This window comes from Lissotriton helveticus, chromosome 3_1 (genome assembly GCF_964261635.1).
Source record: "Lissotriton helveticus chromosome 3_1, aLisHel1.1, whole genome shotgun sequence".
NCBI lineage: Eukaryota > Metazoa > Chordata > Amphibia > Caudata > Salamandridae > Lissotriton > Lissotriton helveticus.
Window position 1 is genome coordinate 806,030,904 of NC_136061.1, and position 15,216 is coordinate 806,046,119.

General features: G+C 46.0%; 1 protein-coding gene across 1 annotated transcript in view; it reads left to right on the top strand.

Annotated features, from left to right (window-relative positions):
• The window catches only part of OTOG (otogelin), a 1,048,712-nt gene that overhangs the window by 118,098 nt on the left and 915,398 nt on the right, over positions 1 to 15,216 (top strand). Inside the window, exon 6 of the mRNA XM_078682941.1 lies at positions 12,153 to 12,283. Within this exon, the coding sequence (XP_078539067.1) occupies positions 12,153 to 12,283 (131 nt within the window). The remainder of the gene's footprint in view (positions 1 to 12,152; positions 12,284 to 15,216) is intronic.

The following is a 15,216-nucleotide window of genomic DNA, read 5'->3' on the forward strand; positions in this document are numbered from 1 at the left end:
AGCTGGGGGAATTGGTTGTGGATTTAAATGCGGCGTGGTTCTGCCGCGGGGATTTTACGAACCGGCGAGAGAGCGCTGCAAATTCTGGTGAAAAGGAACCTTGTCAGAATTCTGGCGAAATATGCAGTATTGGACCGCCAAAAATTATTGGAAGAAATTGCCAAAATTAATGAGGAGCTAGATGGGGAAACGCACAAAGAGCATAGAGAACGGATTACGAAAATGCGTAAGGAAATATCTGAAAGATTACGCAAACACGAGGAAAAGATAAAAATACGTAAAGCCCATACATTTTCCAGGGACAAGAGGGATTACGAGATGGGACAAATGTACACTTTTTCTTGTAAATATGAACAAGCAAAAAAACAGAGATTCAATATCAAAAACACTAATGCGGTACAACAAGGACAATGCGTTCAACCAAGTGGGGGTGTAGAATCTGATGCAGAATCTCTCTCTTTGTCTAGCACCACTGGCTCCGAACTGAGTTCAACAGAGGCATGCCCAAGCAATATAAGACTCGATCTGGGGGAGGAATTAGATTTTTTAGTAGAGGACCGACTGAAAACACTCCGCCCCAGAACGCGGAACATGACTCAAGGAAAAAACGCAACGCCAGAAGGAGAGCAAGGAAGAAGTGCCGGTAAGCATGCTCAAAAAAGAAGCCCTGGTACAAAAAGAAATAGTGAAAGATTGTACTATTACAAACTTAACAACGGAGACATTAACAGCAGCAGAGGAACAATTGTTAACTTTGGCTCTGAATTTCTGTCCCGAGAGTACCTTCAACTATACAAACACAAGGGCTGATATGTTTTGTTATATACGCAAACTTAAATTAAAGAAATTCTTTACAATCAAAGCAGGCACTAGCGGTATTTCAGGAAGTCAGGCATCATCTACCCTTGCATCATCGAACTCCCCTGCAATAGCAGCAGCGGATGCCAAACTTTTACTAGCCCTTTGTGATCAAGGAGAAATTTCCACTGCAATGGCGCCTATCAATGAAATTGAGATCCCAACAACACAAATTGATCTACATGGGATTGGAATACAGCAATTGGGAGCCGGCGAGAGTCCTTTCAAAGTAAAAAGCACCTTCATGCCAATGATGCCCAAGATGCGGTTGACATCTTCCATGAATGCATAATTGAAGATCTTAAAACTTTAAACCGCAAAATCAAAAGTAAACAATGCATCCTGTCGCACGAGGACAAACAATATGCCAATTTAATCAATAAACTCAGCAAAACCCACGAAATTGTGATAAACAAATCCGACAAGGGTGGAAATATTGTACTGTGGCAAAAAACAGACTATATTGCAGAGGCAATGAGGCAACTGGAAAATCGTGAATGCTATGTGAGATCTAATGGTAGTGAATATAAACGAGCCAAGGACAATTTGAAAAAACAACTCTTTTCATTCAAAAGGGATGGTTTAATTTCATCAACAGAATTTGGCTTTTTACATTCCGAAAATCCAGTGATCCCTAGCATGTACCTGATACCTAAGGTACGCAAGATGAAAACACCGACTCCAGGCCGACCTATAATCTCTGCAATAAATGATATAAGTGAAAATATTTCCAAGTACATTGATTTTTATTTGCAGGACCTAGTCAAGAAACTACCCAGTTACATTAAAGATACTGGAGACTTTTTGAGGAAATTAAGCCTAATCGAGTGGCAAGAAAACTGGTGTATGCTAACAATGGACATTGAATCATTGTATACCAGTATTGACCATTCTGATGGGGTGGAAGCCTTAAAACATTATTTGGGACAGAGGTCCTGCAATTATTACAGTCACAACAAAATGCTTTTTGAATTGGTGAGCTGGTGTTTGCATAACAATTACTTTATGTTTGTAAAAGATATTTGGCGCCAGGTCAGGGGGGTGGCGATGGGATCCTGCTTCTCCCCCAGCTATGCATGTTTACATGTAGGCTGGTGCGAGGAGCGGGATCTCATCGTCACTCCAGGTTATGACAATATACGACATTGGATGCGTTTCATTGATGATGTGTTCTGCATATGGGAGGGAGATGAAAGTAGTGCTCTGAAATTTGTTGAAGAACTTAATACCAATGCACACAACTTATTTTTCACATCGCAAGTCAGTAAAATCAAGTCTGAATTTCTGGATGTACAAGTTGAGGTTAAGAATCAAGTATTGGAAACTTCTTTATTTCGAAAAATAACAGCAGGCAAAAGCATTTTACATGCAAGCAGTAGCCATCCTAGGCACTTGATTGAAAATATTCTGTATGGAGAACTCCTGCGCCTCAAAAGAATTTGTAGTTCCACTGAAAGATTTGATGAAGAGGCCAGGAAAATTATGAAACGTCTCAGAGAGAGAGGATATAGTGAACGTATTTTATCCAGAGCACTGACCAAAACACAGGAAAGGCCCAGGGATTCCTTGTTAATACCTCAGAATTGCAACAAAAAAGATGTTGATGAAACTCCTTAACATACATCAAACAGGAGCGCAACATCAAGGGAATCATTAAGAAAAACTGGCCCATTATTAAAACTGATGGCGTCCTGGGCAGTAGATTGCCTGACAATCCTACGATCACTTACCGTAAAGCAAGAAGCATGCGTAATGATTTAGTAAAGGCCAGTCCGGAACTAGGTGGTGGCAGCACCTGGTTCAAGCTAAAAGACGGATTTTATAAATGTTCGGCCTGTAGGGCATGCAAATTCGGTATTACTACAACCCATTATGACTCCCCATTCTCCAACAAGAAGATTGCTATCAGGGGTAATTACAATTGCCACACTGAATATGCAGTTTATATCCTGGTGTGCACCTGTGGCCTGAGATATGTGGGCAGCACAAAACTACAGGTGCACGCCAAGATTTTGCAGCACTGAAGAGCGATTGTCAACAATGACAGCAATTACCCACGTCACTTCAAAGCAACTCATAATAAAGACTTGTTATGCTTGTCGTATTATGTTATTGATGCGGTTGCACCATTAAGGAGAGGCGGCAACAGAGAAAAAATCTTGAGGAGAAAGGAAACAGGGTATATAGTTGAGTTGGATAGTAAATATCTAAATGGATTAAATACGACTGAGGATCTTCATAATTTCCTGTAACCATGTAACATTAAGAGTAGCAGGCTGACTGGGTTTACAACTCCCTATTTTTAACATATGGGGTCCTGCATATTGCTGATATCTGCAAAAATTAATTATAAGCACAATTCCTTGAAATAAGAACATAATATATAATTCGTTTTTCCTAGAAGATGAATTAAATTTCTGCAAACTAGACTTCTTTTTATCACTGTATATTGTATATAAACCCCGGGTGAGATTCATTGTTTGTATATAGAATTTTTTGAATGATTATGCGATGTAAACAGTAAACAACATAGATTATGATTAGCACATTTGCACAAACACAACAAAATAATGATCATAATCACATGTACTTTAAGAAACATGATGCACAAGAGGCACACAGGTAGAGTTATATAACATAGATACAATCATGAATTTGAATATTATGGTTTATCTTGTATAGTGGTTATTAAATATATGCAACAAGCAATTATAATGGATAGAGACTGTGTGGAAAAAAATCATCTTAACAGAAAAATTAAAAAAAAACATTTTTAAACCAATTATATTGAATATGATGAAATGTTTTTATATATTTATACATAGATAAGTATTTTTGTATTTTTGTATTTTTATATTTTTGCAAATAAGTATGAATTTCGATTTTTATAATATATATTCTATTCATTATTTGCACGATGTCACTTTAAACTTAAAAAAGTTTTAAATTGAAATTCTTATGGAATTACAGCATTTATGCTGTTTACGATAGCATATATGATAACCCATGCTTTTCAAACATTAAAGCATTTAAGCTGCTAGTTGAATATCATTGCATTCATGCTGGATATCATGTATAACTCTACGACATTACACTCCCAAGATGGTTGTTGTTTTTTGTGCAATACTCTTTCTATGTCAATGTTTCAAGTCATGTGACTCACGTTGAAGGGGTGTAACTCACCATGCATATTTAAAAAGATGGCTGACGCAGTTCTCAGTGTGTGAGCAAGAGCACTTGATGCTCGAAACGCGTCATCTAAGGAGGTTATAACAACAATAAAATTCCTTGCCGTAAGCCGTGGTGGTCCGCTTCTTCTTTTCGCCTATGGGAGGTTCTGAAGAAAATCCGAGCTGATATATAAATATATATATCAAACAATCAATCAATCAGTCATGCCATTTGTATAGCGCACTACTCACCCGGGAGGGTCTCAAGGCGCTTGGGGGGAGGGCTATGCTACTGCTCGAACAGCCAGGTCTTGAGTTGTTTCCTGAAGGCGAGATGGTCCTGGGTCAGCCGAAGGTGGATGGGGAGGGAGTTCCAAGTCTTGGCAGCCAGGTAAGAGAAGGATCTTCCTCCGGCGGTGGCTCTTCGGATGCGTGGTACGGCTGCGAGGGCGAGGCTGGTGGACCGTAGCTGGCGGGTGGGCGTGTAGAAGGTCAGGCGGTCGTTGAGGTACTTGGGGCCCAGGTCGTGGAGAGACTTGTGTGCGTGGGTGAGGAGCCGGAACGTGATCCTCTTGTCGACGGGGAGCCAGTGCAGGTTCCTCAGGTGGCTGGAGATGTGGCTGCGTCGGGGGACATCCAGGATGAGTCGGGCGGAGGCGTTCTGGATGCGCTGGAGTCTTTTCTGTAGCTTGGCTGTGGTTCCGGCATAGAGGGCGTTTCCGTAGTCCAGTCGGCTGGTGACGAGTGCCTAGGTGACAGTCTTCCTGGTCTCAGTCGGGATCCAGCGGAAGATCTTGTATAGCATACGCAGGGTGTTGAAGCATGATGAGGAGACGGCGTTGACTTGTCTGGTCATCGAGAGGGAGGGGTCCAGGATGAAGCTCAGGTTGCGTGCGTGGTCGGTTGGCTTGGGTGCGGTACCCAGGGCTGTGGGCCACCAGGAGTCGTCCCAGGCGGAGGGAGAAGATCCCAGGATGAGGACTTCCGTCTTGTCCGAGTTCAGTTTCAGGCGGCTCTCCTTCATCCACTCGGCGACGTCTTTCATCCCTTTGTGTAGGCAGGTTCTGGCGGTGTCGGGGTCTCTGGTGAGGGAGAGGATCAGCTGGGTGTCGTCGGCGTAAGAGATGATGTTGAGGTTGTGCTGGCGTGCGATGGCTGCGAGAGGTTTCATGTAGATGTTGAAGAGGGTGGGGCTGAGTGAAGATCCTTGCGGGACGCCGCAGATGACTTCGGTGGCCTCGGAGCAAAATGGGGGGAGGCGGACTCTTTGTGTTCTTCCGGCGAGGAACGAGATGATCCACTCCAGTGCCTTCTCTTGGATACCGATGTTGCTGAGGCGCTGGACTAGGGTGCGGTGGCAGACCGTGTCAAACGCAGCGGATAGGTCCAGGAGGATGAGGGCCACTGTTTCCCCCTTGTCGAGCAGGGTCCGGATGTCGTCGGTGGCTGCGATGAGGGCGGTCTCGGTGCTGTGGTTGGCTCTGAAGCCGGACTACGAGGGGTCGAGGGATCCGTTAGTCTCGAGGAAGGCGGTCAGCTGTCTGTTGACGATCTTCTCGATTACTTTAGCAGGTAAAGGGAGGAGCGAGATGGGGCGGAAGTTTTTGAGATCGGTGGGGTCCGCTGTAGGTTTCTTCAGGAGGGCGCTGATCTCGTCATGCTTCCAGCTCTCCGTGAAGGTGGCGGTGTTGAAGGAGGCGTTGATGATGTTCCGGAGTAGGGGTGCGATGGTGGAGTCGGCCTTGTTGAAGACGTGGTGTGGGCAGGGGTCGGTGATCCGGAGTGGATGGTGTTCATCGTGCGGGCTGTGTCTTCGGTGGTCACCGTGGTCCAGGTGCGAAGGGTGGCGGTGGGGGGCATTGGTTCGACGGTTGGGTGCGTGGGTGGGGCGCCGAAGCTGTTGTGGATGTCAGCGAGCTTGCGGTGGAAGAACGAGGCGAGGTAGTCGCAGAGGTCTTGTGACGGAGTGATGTCGTTGGTGCCGGTGCTGGGGTTGGAGAACTCCTTGACGATAGTGAAGAGCTCTTTGCTGTCGTGGGCGTTGTTGTCCAGTCGTTCCTTCAGGGATTTCTTCTTGGTGGTGCGGATGAGCTGGTGGTGCTTGCGGGTAGCGTGTTTGAGGGCGGTCATGTTGTCGGTGGTCCGGTCGAGGAGCCAGGCTTTCTCGAGGGTGCGGCAGGTCTTCTTGGAGTCCTTGAGGTCGTCGGTGAACCAGGATGCCTTCTTGCTTCTGGGTCTGCTGGGAGGGTTCTTTAGTGGCCCGAGGTCGTCGGCGCAGGCGGTCATCCACTGTGTGAAGTTGTGGGCTGCTTCGTTGGGGTCCGTTGTGTTGGCGGGTGGGCTCTGGCTGAGATAGGTGGTGAGCTGGTCTGCGGTGATCTTGCTCCAATTCCTGTGAGGTACCTGTTGCGGGTGGTGGTGGGTCGTGGATCTTTTGAAGCTGAAGTGGACGCAGCTGTGGTCGGTCCAGTGGAGTCCGGTGGCGTGGCTGAAGGTGATGTACTTGCTGGAAGAGAAGACGGGATCAAGCGTGTGGCCGGCGTAGTGGGTGGGGGTGTTGACCAGTTGCTTGAGTCCGAGGTTGGTGAGGTTTTCCAGCAGGGCGGTGGTGTTGCGGTCCTTGTTGTTCTCCAGGTGGAAGTTGAGGTCCCCGAGGAGGATGTAGTCAGTGGAGGGGAGGGCGTGCGGGCTGATGAAGTCTGTGATGTCTTCGCTGAATTGTGTGCGTGGTCCCGGGGGTCTGTAGACGAGGGTGCCTCTGAGGGTCGTCTTAGGGTCGGTGTGAATCTGGAAGTGGAGATGTTCGGCTGCGGCGAAGGAGTCGTTGGCGTCGGTCGTGATGCTGATGGTGTTCCTGTGGACGATGGCGATGCCACCTCCGGTCTGGTTGATGCGGTCCCTCCTGATGATCTTGTACCCGTCCGGGATGGCGATGGCAATGTCGGGTGCAGAGGAGGCGTTCATCCAGGTTTCCGTGAGGAAGGCGACGTCCGGTGATGTAGCGTCGAGGAGGTTCTAGAGTTCCACGGCGTGTCTGTGGACGGAGCGGGTGTTGATCAGGATGCACTTGAGGTGGTTGCTGCTGGTGTTTGTCTTGGCGGGTGCGGGGCAGGTTCGGAGGAAGGTGAACTTGCAGGTGCAGCAGGTGAAGGGTCCGTGGGTGCGTCTCGGGGTGGCTCGGCAGCAGGCGTGGGTCCGGCCGGCATTGAGTGCGTTGAGAGTGGCGGCGTCGTAGGTCAGTCGGGTCGTCTTGCCTCAGTGGGGAGGGCCAGGGGTCCTTGCGCTGGGCACGGGCCAGGCGCGGACGGGCGCAGACGGGCTTACCTTTGGCGCACCTTCGGCGCTCCCGCTGCGCGCGTCCTCTGCGCGCGTCCGCTGCGCGGTCGCTCTGGGGGCGTCATAAGTAAGGAGCCGGGAGGGAGGAGCAGCTGGGTGGCGGGAGCGGGGCGGCGACTGGAATCACAGGGGGGCGAGGCCGCAGGGAGGCAGCTACGGGAAATTTCAAGAAGCAGCGGGCAGCGAGCGAAGGAATCTGCAGGCAGAAGGCGGCAAAGGCAGGCAGGAGCGGCAGCAGTGAGTGGGGCGACCAAGCCCTGTGGTGGGCTGAGCGGTCATATATATATATATATATATATCTCCATATCCATACTAATATTATAAAGAGAGAGCCCAAACCTTTGAGACGGGTAATCTCAGTAACCACAGCACCAATCACAACACCCAATACAGCGTTGGAAAGGGCAGTTGCAGCAGAAGGACATAGGCTATGCAGACAGTCACCATATACATTTCAAAGGTAAAAGAACCGTGCCAGCAAAGTAGTCCCTTGTGGGCGTGTCTGCGTTCTGCTGTGGGCGTGTGCTAGGGGCGTGACAAATGCTGGGGGCGTGTGGTACGTTCTGCCCTTCATGCTATGTGAGTCGTAATTGCACCGCATCAAGGGGCACGCTGGGGCCGTGACAAACGCTGTAGGCATGTGTCCGCGCTGTGGGCGTGTGTCCGCCCTTCATGCCATGTGAAGCGCCAATTACGCAATTGCGCCGCGTCAAGGGGCACGCTGGGGGCTTGACAAACACTGTGGGCGTGTGCTACGTTCCGCACTTCATGCCATCTGGGTCGTACAATAATCAGATCGACTGCTGTGGCCGTGTGCTGGGGGCGTCACAAAGGCGTTCACCTCAAAGCGTGGTAAGTAACCATTCGCAAGACTTCCTTGGGGGACTGCCGGTTGTCTCACACATACTGGGGGTGCCGAATGCAGTGTGTGCCTTGGCCTGGGTGCGTCTAAAAAGCACTCGGGCCAAAGAACGTCGGTGTGGGTCATAAAAAAATAAGAACAGCGGGAAACAATAATTCAAGACTCACACAATCCTAATTGTTAGACGGTCGCCTCTGGCCCTCAAGCGGGGACACACGCGACTGAGCGTGTCTGCGGGGACAATTACTGCAGCCTCACATGCGCGCTGTTACTGAACTATCACATTAAACCAAATTACACGCTCCTGCTAACATCAGCCAGGGCTGTAGCCGGGCTCAGGCGGCGGATCACTACACTAATTACATGCGCCTGCTAACATGAACCAGGGCTGCAGCTGAGCCTAAAGCGGGGGGACACGCGCCTGCTAACACCAACCAGCGCTGCAGCTGTGCCTCAAGCGGGGGAACACGCGAATGACCGTATCTGAATACACACATTACACACATTCTATTTCATACCCGGACAAGGTCGGACGGGCTGCTAGTTGAAAGAATAAAAAGTCAGGAGAAAAGAGAGTCTGTTGTGGCATTTTCCTCTTTTTCAAGACAGATCTGCCTTTGTGTTAGATTAATTCAACACATGAGTTTCACTGTTTCAAACTTTACACCAGAGACTAATTCCCTGCTTTACTGCCTTTTCTACATTGTATTTATCGTTCTGGAGACCTCACGAACACATGAGTGCAGGGTAGACTAGAATTTTCTCCTTTTAAGATCTCGCCTGCAACAGTCCATGTACTGCATGTTCTCTCGCATGCATAGGATATTGTATGCAACAAGGGGTTTGCAGCCTTCACTTTGTTTAACATTTATTGGCTTCACTGTCACTCTTGCTGATTTCTGATTGGCCAGTGCATGCTGGCTTCACATCCTCTTGTTTCGGCTAGAGCATGACAAAGTATAGATTGCCTAAACTTGAGTGCTGTCCTACCGCAGATTGTGCTGTAATTGAGGCGCTACTTTTATTTTTTTCTTCTTCCCTGTTGTCCATGTTGAAACTCTTGCCATTTGTAGCTATGACTTACTCTGCCACATGCACTTCAAAGAAGCCCTTTTCTCCTTTAAAATGTATGTTTATTGTGTTATCTGCTGTTATTGTGAAAAGAGATGTTACATTGACATTGACTCAAATGCTTTCTTTCTGTGATAGGATTTTTACCAAATGTCGTGTTTGTTTTCTTTTTCATGCAGTGGGAGATTAACTGATTTGCACTGAATCACAGGAATGATTTGCCGAGACGTAACAAGCATTGGCAATGCCAAAAGGGGTTACCTTCGAGACTATTGTTTCTGCTAATGCTTTTCGTTCATGTTGTACAGCATGGGAATTGCAGAATTCTGCAATGATTTGTAGCCTCACTGTATAGCAGTGTGGCTGCAGTGCAGCATTGCTAAAAATAATAATAATAAAAAAGGACCATGATGCATCCAGCGCTGATGCACTAAAAAAAGTGCATTAGGGTGGCTGAATTATGGCACTTTTTAAATTAGTTTTACACTACGAAGCATCCATGCTTCTGTACAGCATGGCAAAAGCATTGTCAAAGCCACTAGCTCGCCTAGGTGACACGTATTAGCTTTGCTAATGCTTGTTTAGTTTGCCTTGGGACAGTCACCTACTGTTTGCATTGTGAAAGTTCAGCTCGAGCACGCTCTGCAGTCTTTAACCAACCTTCCACCTTTTCCCTTCCAGGGAGTTTCTACACACCATTAATTCCTTTACTAATGTTGCACTTTCATCTATCTTTTTTCAACTATATATCAACTATATATTGTTGGATAAACTCTGTGTAATGGAAACATGGTGACTTAGTGAGCTAAGCGCTAAGTGCTGACATCTGGTAAAATCTGCAAGTTCATGAGTATAATTCTTGGAAGAGACAACTCCGCAAATAATCCTTCTGTATGTCGGGGAAACCAATCTACTTTCTGTTATTCCAGTGAACACGTATAACATTCTGTGAATGTTGACAATTAGGTAGACACGTGATTGTGTAGGTACAAAGATGATTCACGTCATTTGGGTTTCCTCTGCTGCAAAGTGTATGATGATGGTGTTCTTAGCCAGTGACAGAATTTGAAGACTTAGAATAAACAATTCTCAGAAACAAGAATGCAGTCGCTGTAGCAGCAGAAAGGAAACATCAATTTGCCCTTCTGTTCCCCTAAGGCCCAACTTGCTTCGGTCCTTATTCATTTGGTGAAAGTTCCATGTTTGGGCTTCTTATTTCCATCTTATCGCTGGCTACGGTCCTATTGGGTGTGATGGGTTCATTCTGCCAGAAGGACCTCTTCTGACACCCAGGAACTGCTCGCCACAATAGCAGAGAAAGCACCATGGAAGTGCAACCACCACACTTGCAACTGCTTCCACAGACTGTCTCCTGTGTCCAAAATACCACCCTCATTACCACCTACAGTATCAGGGTTTTGAGACTCTTCAGACACTCTCTAATCTTAGTCTCGGGTCTTGGTCTAAACTACTTCCACACATATAGATTAAACAAAGCCCGAGGCTTAGCAAAGTGCTGATAACTCACCAGTAACCAAAGGAATCCTCAAGGGCAAGTTCCTGAAAACTCACCTCTCCTCCATTGTGCCAATATTTTTACCCTGCAGCACCATGTGTTTTTATTCCACTTTGAAATAGCGACAGCAGTTTCAGAAAGATTGCCGCGCACCCACTCTAGCAAAGCTGATGTCCATGGATTCACACAGTGTAGTAGGGCTGTTAACAGGTGGTTCAGGGAGAGGGAGCACCAGACTCTACTGGCTTCACAACATCAATCTCTTTCAACAGCCTTGGAACCTTCTGAGGTCAATGAAAATGAGTATGAAATAATTAAGCCATGTTATTAAGTAACATATAAAAAGCTGCCTATGTTTTGGCAGTCATGCCAAAAGTTGCCCATTCTCCAAAACCGCAGTGCATTTCAGAAACAAAAGCACCTTTTTGCACGTTTCATAGAGACCCTCTGTAGCCCTGTTTTGTAGGCTAATTGAGCTAGAGGGATCACCATAGGTTTTGTGGTACAATGTTATAAAGATCTTACAGGGATGTAAATAACCTCTGCGGCAAGTAGGAATCATCTATGGGCTAAGTCAACGGCCAGAACGTAGGTCAATGCAGAAAAATGCATTAAAGTAAATTCCATTTGCGATTAACTTGGGAGGAACTATGAGCAGTGCTTTACAGGCCATGACCATGCCTCAATGGAGAGTGTTAAACTGGTAGGTGGGTATAAGAGTGTTGGTGGCATGCGAGAACAGCGCTGTTTGTTGTGTTGGGATAAGAAGATGGTCAGGGGGCTGAAGTAAAGACATTGACTTCACCAAAAAAATGACAATTTTCTATCAGCCTGTCTTTTTAGTTCTTTATGGTACTCGGTGTTCAACATTCTACATTTTCACTGATAACCAGACCAATCTAACATGCTACTTAACCAATAGTCTAATTGTGAGCACATTGTTGACCATCACAATCTAATGGAAATTGGCAGTTGGGACGACTGCGCCTGTTTGAGGTCACTGCCTCTTGAAGAAACTAGCATCTGTATTAAAACAGCCCCTACTACTTCTCTGCAGCCACATACCATCTGCAAAGATTTGAAACCCTTTGAGCTCTAACTTGAATGTCTCCTGGTATTTGACCAACATGTCCAATTATAATTGATATATTTTAATAAGGAAAAGTGGCCAAATTACTTTTTGTGTTGATAATTTTGAGTGTTTTACACGTCTCATGTATTAGTTATAGCATTATTTTTTCATGTGCAAAATGTTATCCAAAATATTTTCAGATGTTAGTATTACCCTTCAATTAATTCCTGTAATTCCTCAACCAATTTTCTTCCCATTCTCTTCTAGGTAGATTGACAGATGATATTGCACTCTTTGTAAACAGTTGGGAAGAAAAGGATCCCAGTGATATATTTGAATGGGCGGTCCCTTATTACTACGAGCCACCTTGTCTAATGCAAAGCAATTTGTTTTTAGAGGTGAGATCCCTATTGTGATATTTCTCACAATAATGTATATAAATAGAAAAATATACATAGGTACATTGGTCGTGTCTGCCTATTTATAGTGATTCTTGAAAACAATAGCTGCCCTATTGACATCCGCCATACTATAAAAATGCCTCTAAATAGTTAAAATAAGTACCATATTATATTGTAAGTATTATGCTGATAGTATTGTATTGTATTGTATTGGCATACTTGTATAGCGCAATGACTGTCACCCAACGGGTATCCTGGCGCTTAGACTTCAGTAATCCATACAACGATGTTTCCAGCTACTGCCATGCTTACATTGTCCTAGGAAAAAGATGTGTTTTAAAGCTTTCTTAAAGGAAGGGAGGTCTCCCATACTTCTCAAGGATATCGGTAGAGAGTTCCACAGTGTAGCTGCGGTAAACCTGAAAGAGCGACCGCCCATCCTAGTCCTCACAAACTTGGGAACTACTACCAAGCAAGCTGAGGCCGAGCGGAGAGATATAGACGGGATATACCAGGAGAACAAATCCTGCAATGGAGGCGGACCCTCACCATGTAGGGCCCTGAACACCAGACAGAGGGCTTTGAAGTCAATCCGCTGAAGAACTGGCAACCAGTGAAGATCCGTGAGTGCCAAAGAGGAAGAGTCAGAACGCCGGGCGAGAGGGCCAATTTAGCAGCGAAATTCTGTACTCGCTGCAGTTTTCCCACCAAAGTGACAGGCGCCCCCAGAAGTAGTGCGTTACAGTAGTCCAACCTACTTAAGATGATACTACGCACTACCTCTGGCCTAGCCCGCACGGGAAGAAGAGGTAGAATCTTCCGCAGCGTGCATAGTAGTGCCATACAGGTGGCCACCGTTTTATTCACGGACACATCTAGCTGAAGATTGGAACCAAACATCACCCCCAGGTTCCGAACGGAGTCAGCCGGGAGAATAGTGCCCTGAAATGAGTAAGGCCAAAAATCCTGAGGAAGAGGCCTAGGGGTGCGGTCCATTGAGCAGTGCAACACCTCGGTTTTGGAGTTATTAAATTGCAAGGAATTGTGACTCAACCAATTCGCCGTAGTTGTCATACAGCGGTGAAAGATCTCTTGTGACACAGCCTCCTTTCCCTCAAACAAGAAGATAAGTTGGGTGTCGTCAGCATAGTTGGTAACTGCTATGCCAAAGGATTTTATCAACTTAACCAAGGGGCGTAGGTAAATATTAAATAAAATAGGGCTGATGGCCGACCCCTGGGGCACGCCCTGCCCAACCCCTCTGATGTTGGATTTGAAGGGTGGCAAGGCCACCACCTGGTGTCTGTTGCCAAGGTAGGATACTAGCCAATCCAGGGCCAAGCCAGACACCCCCACTTCCTCCAATCTCCTGATCAAGATTGTATGGCTGACCGTGTCAAATGCGGCCGACATGTCGAGCAGCACTAAAAAGGCTGCTCGACCTTGGTCGACACGCATCCGAAGATTGTCCAAGACAGTCACCAATGCTGACTCCGTCCCATGGGCTGGTCTAAAACCAAATTGAGCCACGTCCAGGCAGGCATTTGTCTCTAAGAAGCTGGATAGATGTTTTGTGGCCAATTTCTCCAGTATTTTAATTGGAAACGGAAGTAACGAAATCGGCCTGTAATTTACTGGACAGGTGCTGGATAGTGCACTCTATAATGAAAGCATTCAAACATTATTACCCAGTAAGCAAAATCACACAGGCCCTGTCAAATACTAATTGCATTCAATGTATTTTCTCTATCCTAAACAAATGTTCAATATATATTGCTGGGTTTTATTCTGCTCTTGTACATAAGTCTTGCCAATTCATATGAGATTTATTCAAAGGGGGCAAATGATACATAAGGAACAGACTTATCAGCTCCAATGAGTTTGTGCAGCTTGAGAAAAGACTACAATGTTCAATGTGAATGTTCAAAGAGAGTGCAATCTATGCAGTGCTTATTTTGAACCGGTGGATGCTGGTGGGGGCCACCAGCACTTATTTTTTGAGGACCAGTACTTATTTTTCCTCATCCGATACTTAGCGAGAGCAAGACGGGGAAAATACACAAAGCAGAAAGACAGAGGACGAGAAGACGGAAAACGGCAGGGAGTGACTGGGAGTCAATTTAAGAGACATGAGATGGATTTAAGAGAGCGCAGCCTTGGTATTCGGCATGCTGACATTTAATTACCCCTGTTTCGGGCTTCTGAGCAGAGCTTTAGACACTAGCACTCATTCTTCTACATATTTAGCAGTGAATCAATAAATTAAATAACCATGTAATCAGAAGGTCAACTATATGTGTTAACTCATAGCCCCATTTAGTGTTAAATCCTTTCAGAAGCACTGCCATAAAGTAACTGGCCTCAACCTACACATATCCACACTCCAGGGGCACCAGCACACCATGTAACTGTTTGATCCGCATCCTTACCAGCTTGCCAGACTGTTGCCCCTAACACATGACTGTCTGGTCCAAAGGTTACTCTCTCTCCCACCCAGCCAGTTTAACAGAGTGATTGGCTGGTTTGGGAACTGGCTTTTTGGAACCTAAATCTTGAGATGTGACTGACGTACTGTGTCCAGAACTTAACAGCCTTATAGCTGCAGAAGAATTGGGCTGAGAGGTGAAAGCATGCCCCCCTTGTAAGTATCATGTCGTTCAGAACGGAGACCCTTTTTAATTTCATTTTGAAAAAATTCTATTGAACATGTGACACATGATGGATTTCTATTTCATCAATGCACGTTTTTGGCATGTGCCTTTATTCTGTAGATGTATAATGAATATGTCTGATGAGCAAGATCAATCAAAAAGCACTATCACTGATAATTTAGTGACTATGTAGCCTAGAAATAGTTTCAGAATGTCATAATTCCCATGCCTTTTTCCCTTCCATAATTTTATTATTTTATCTATTTTAATTACTTGTTT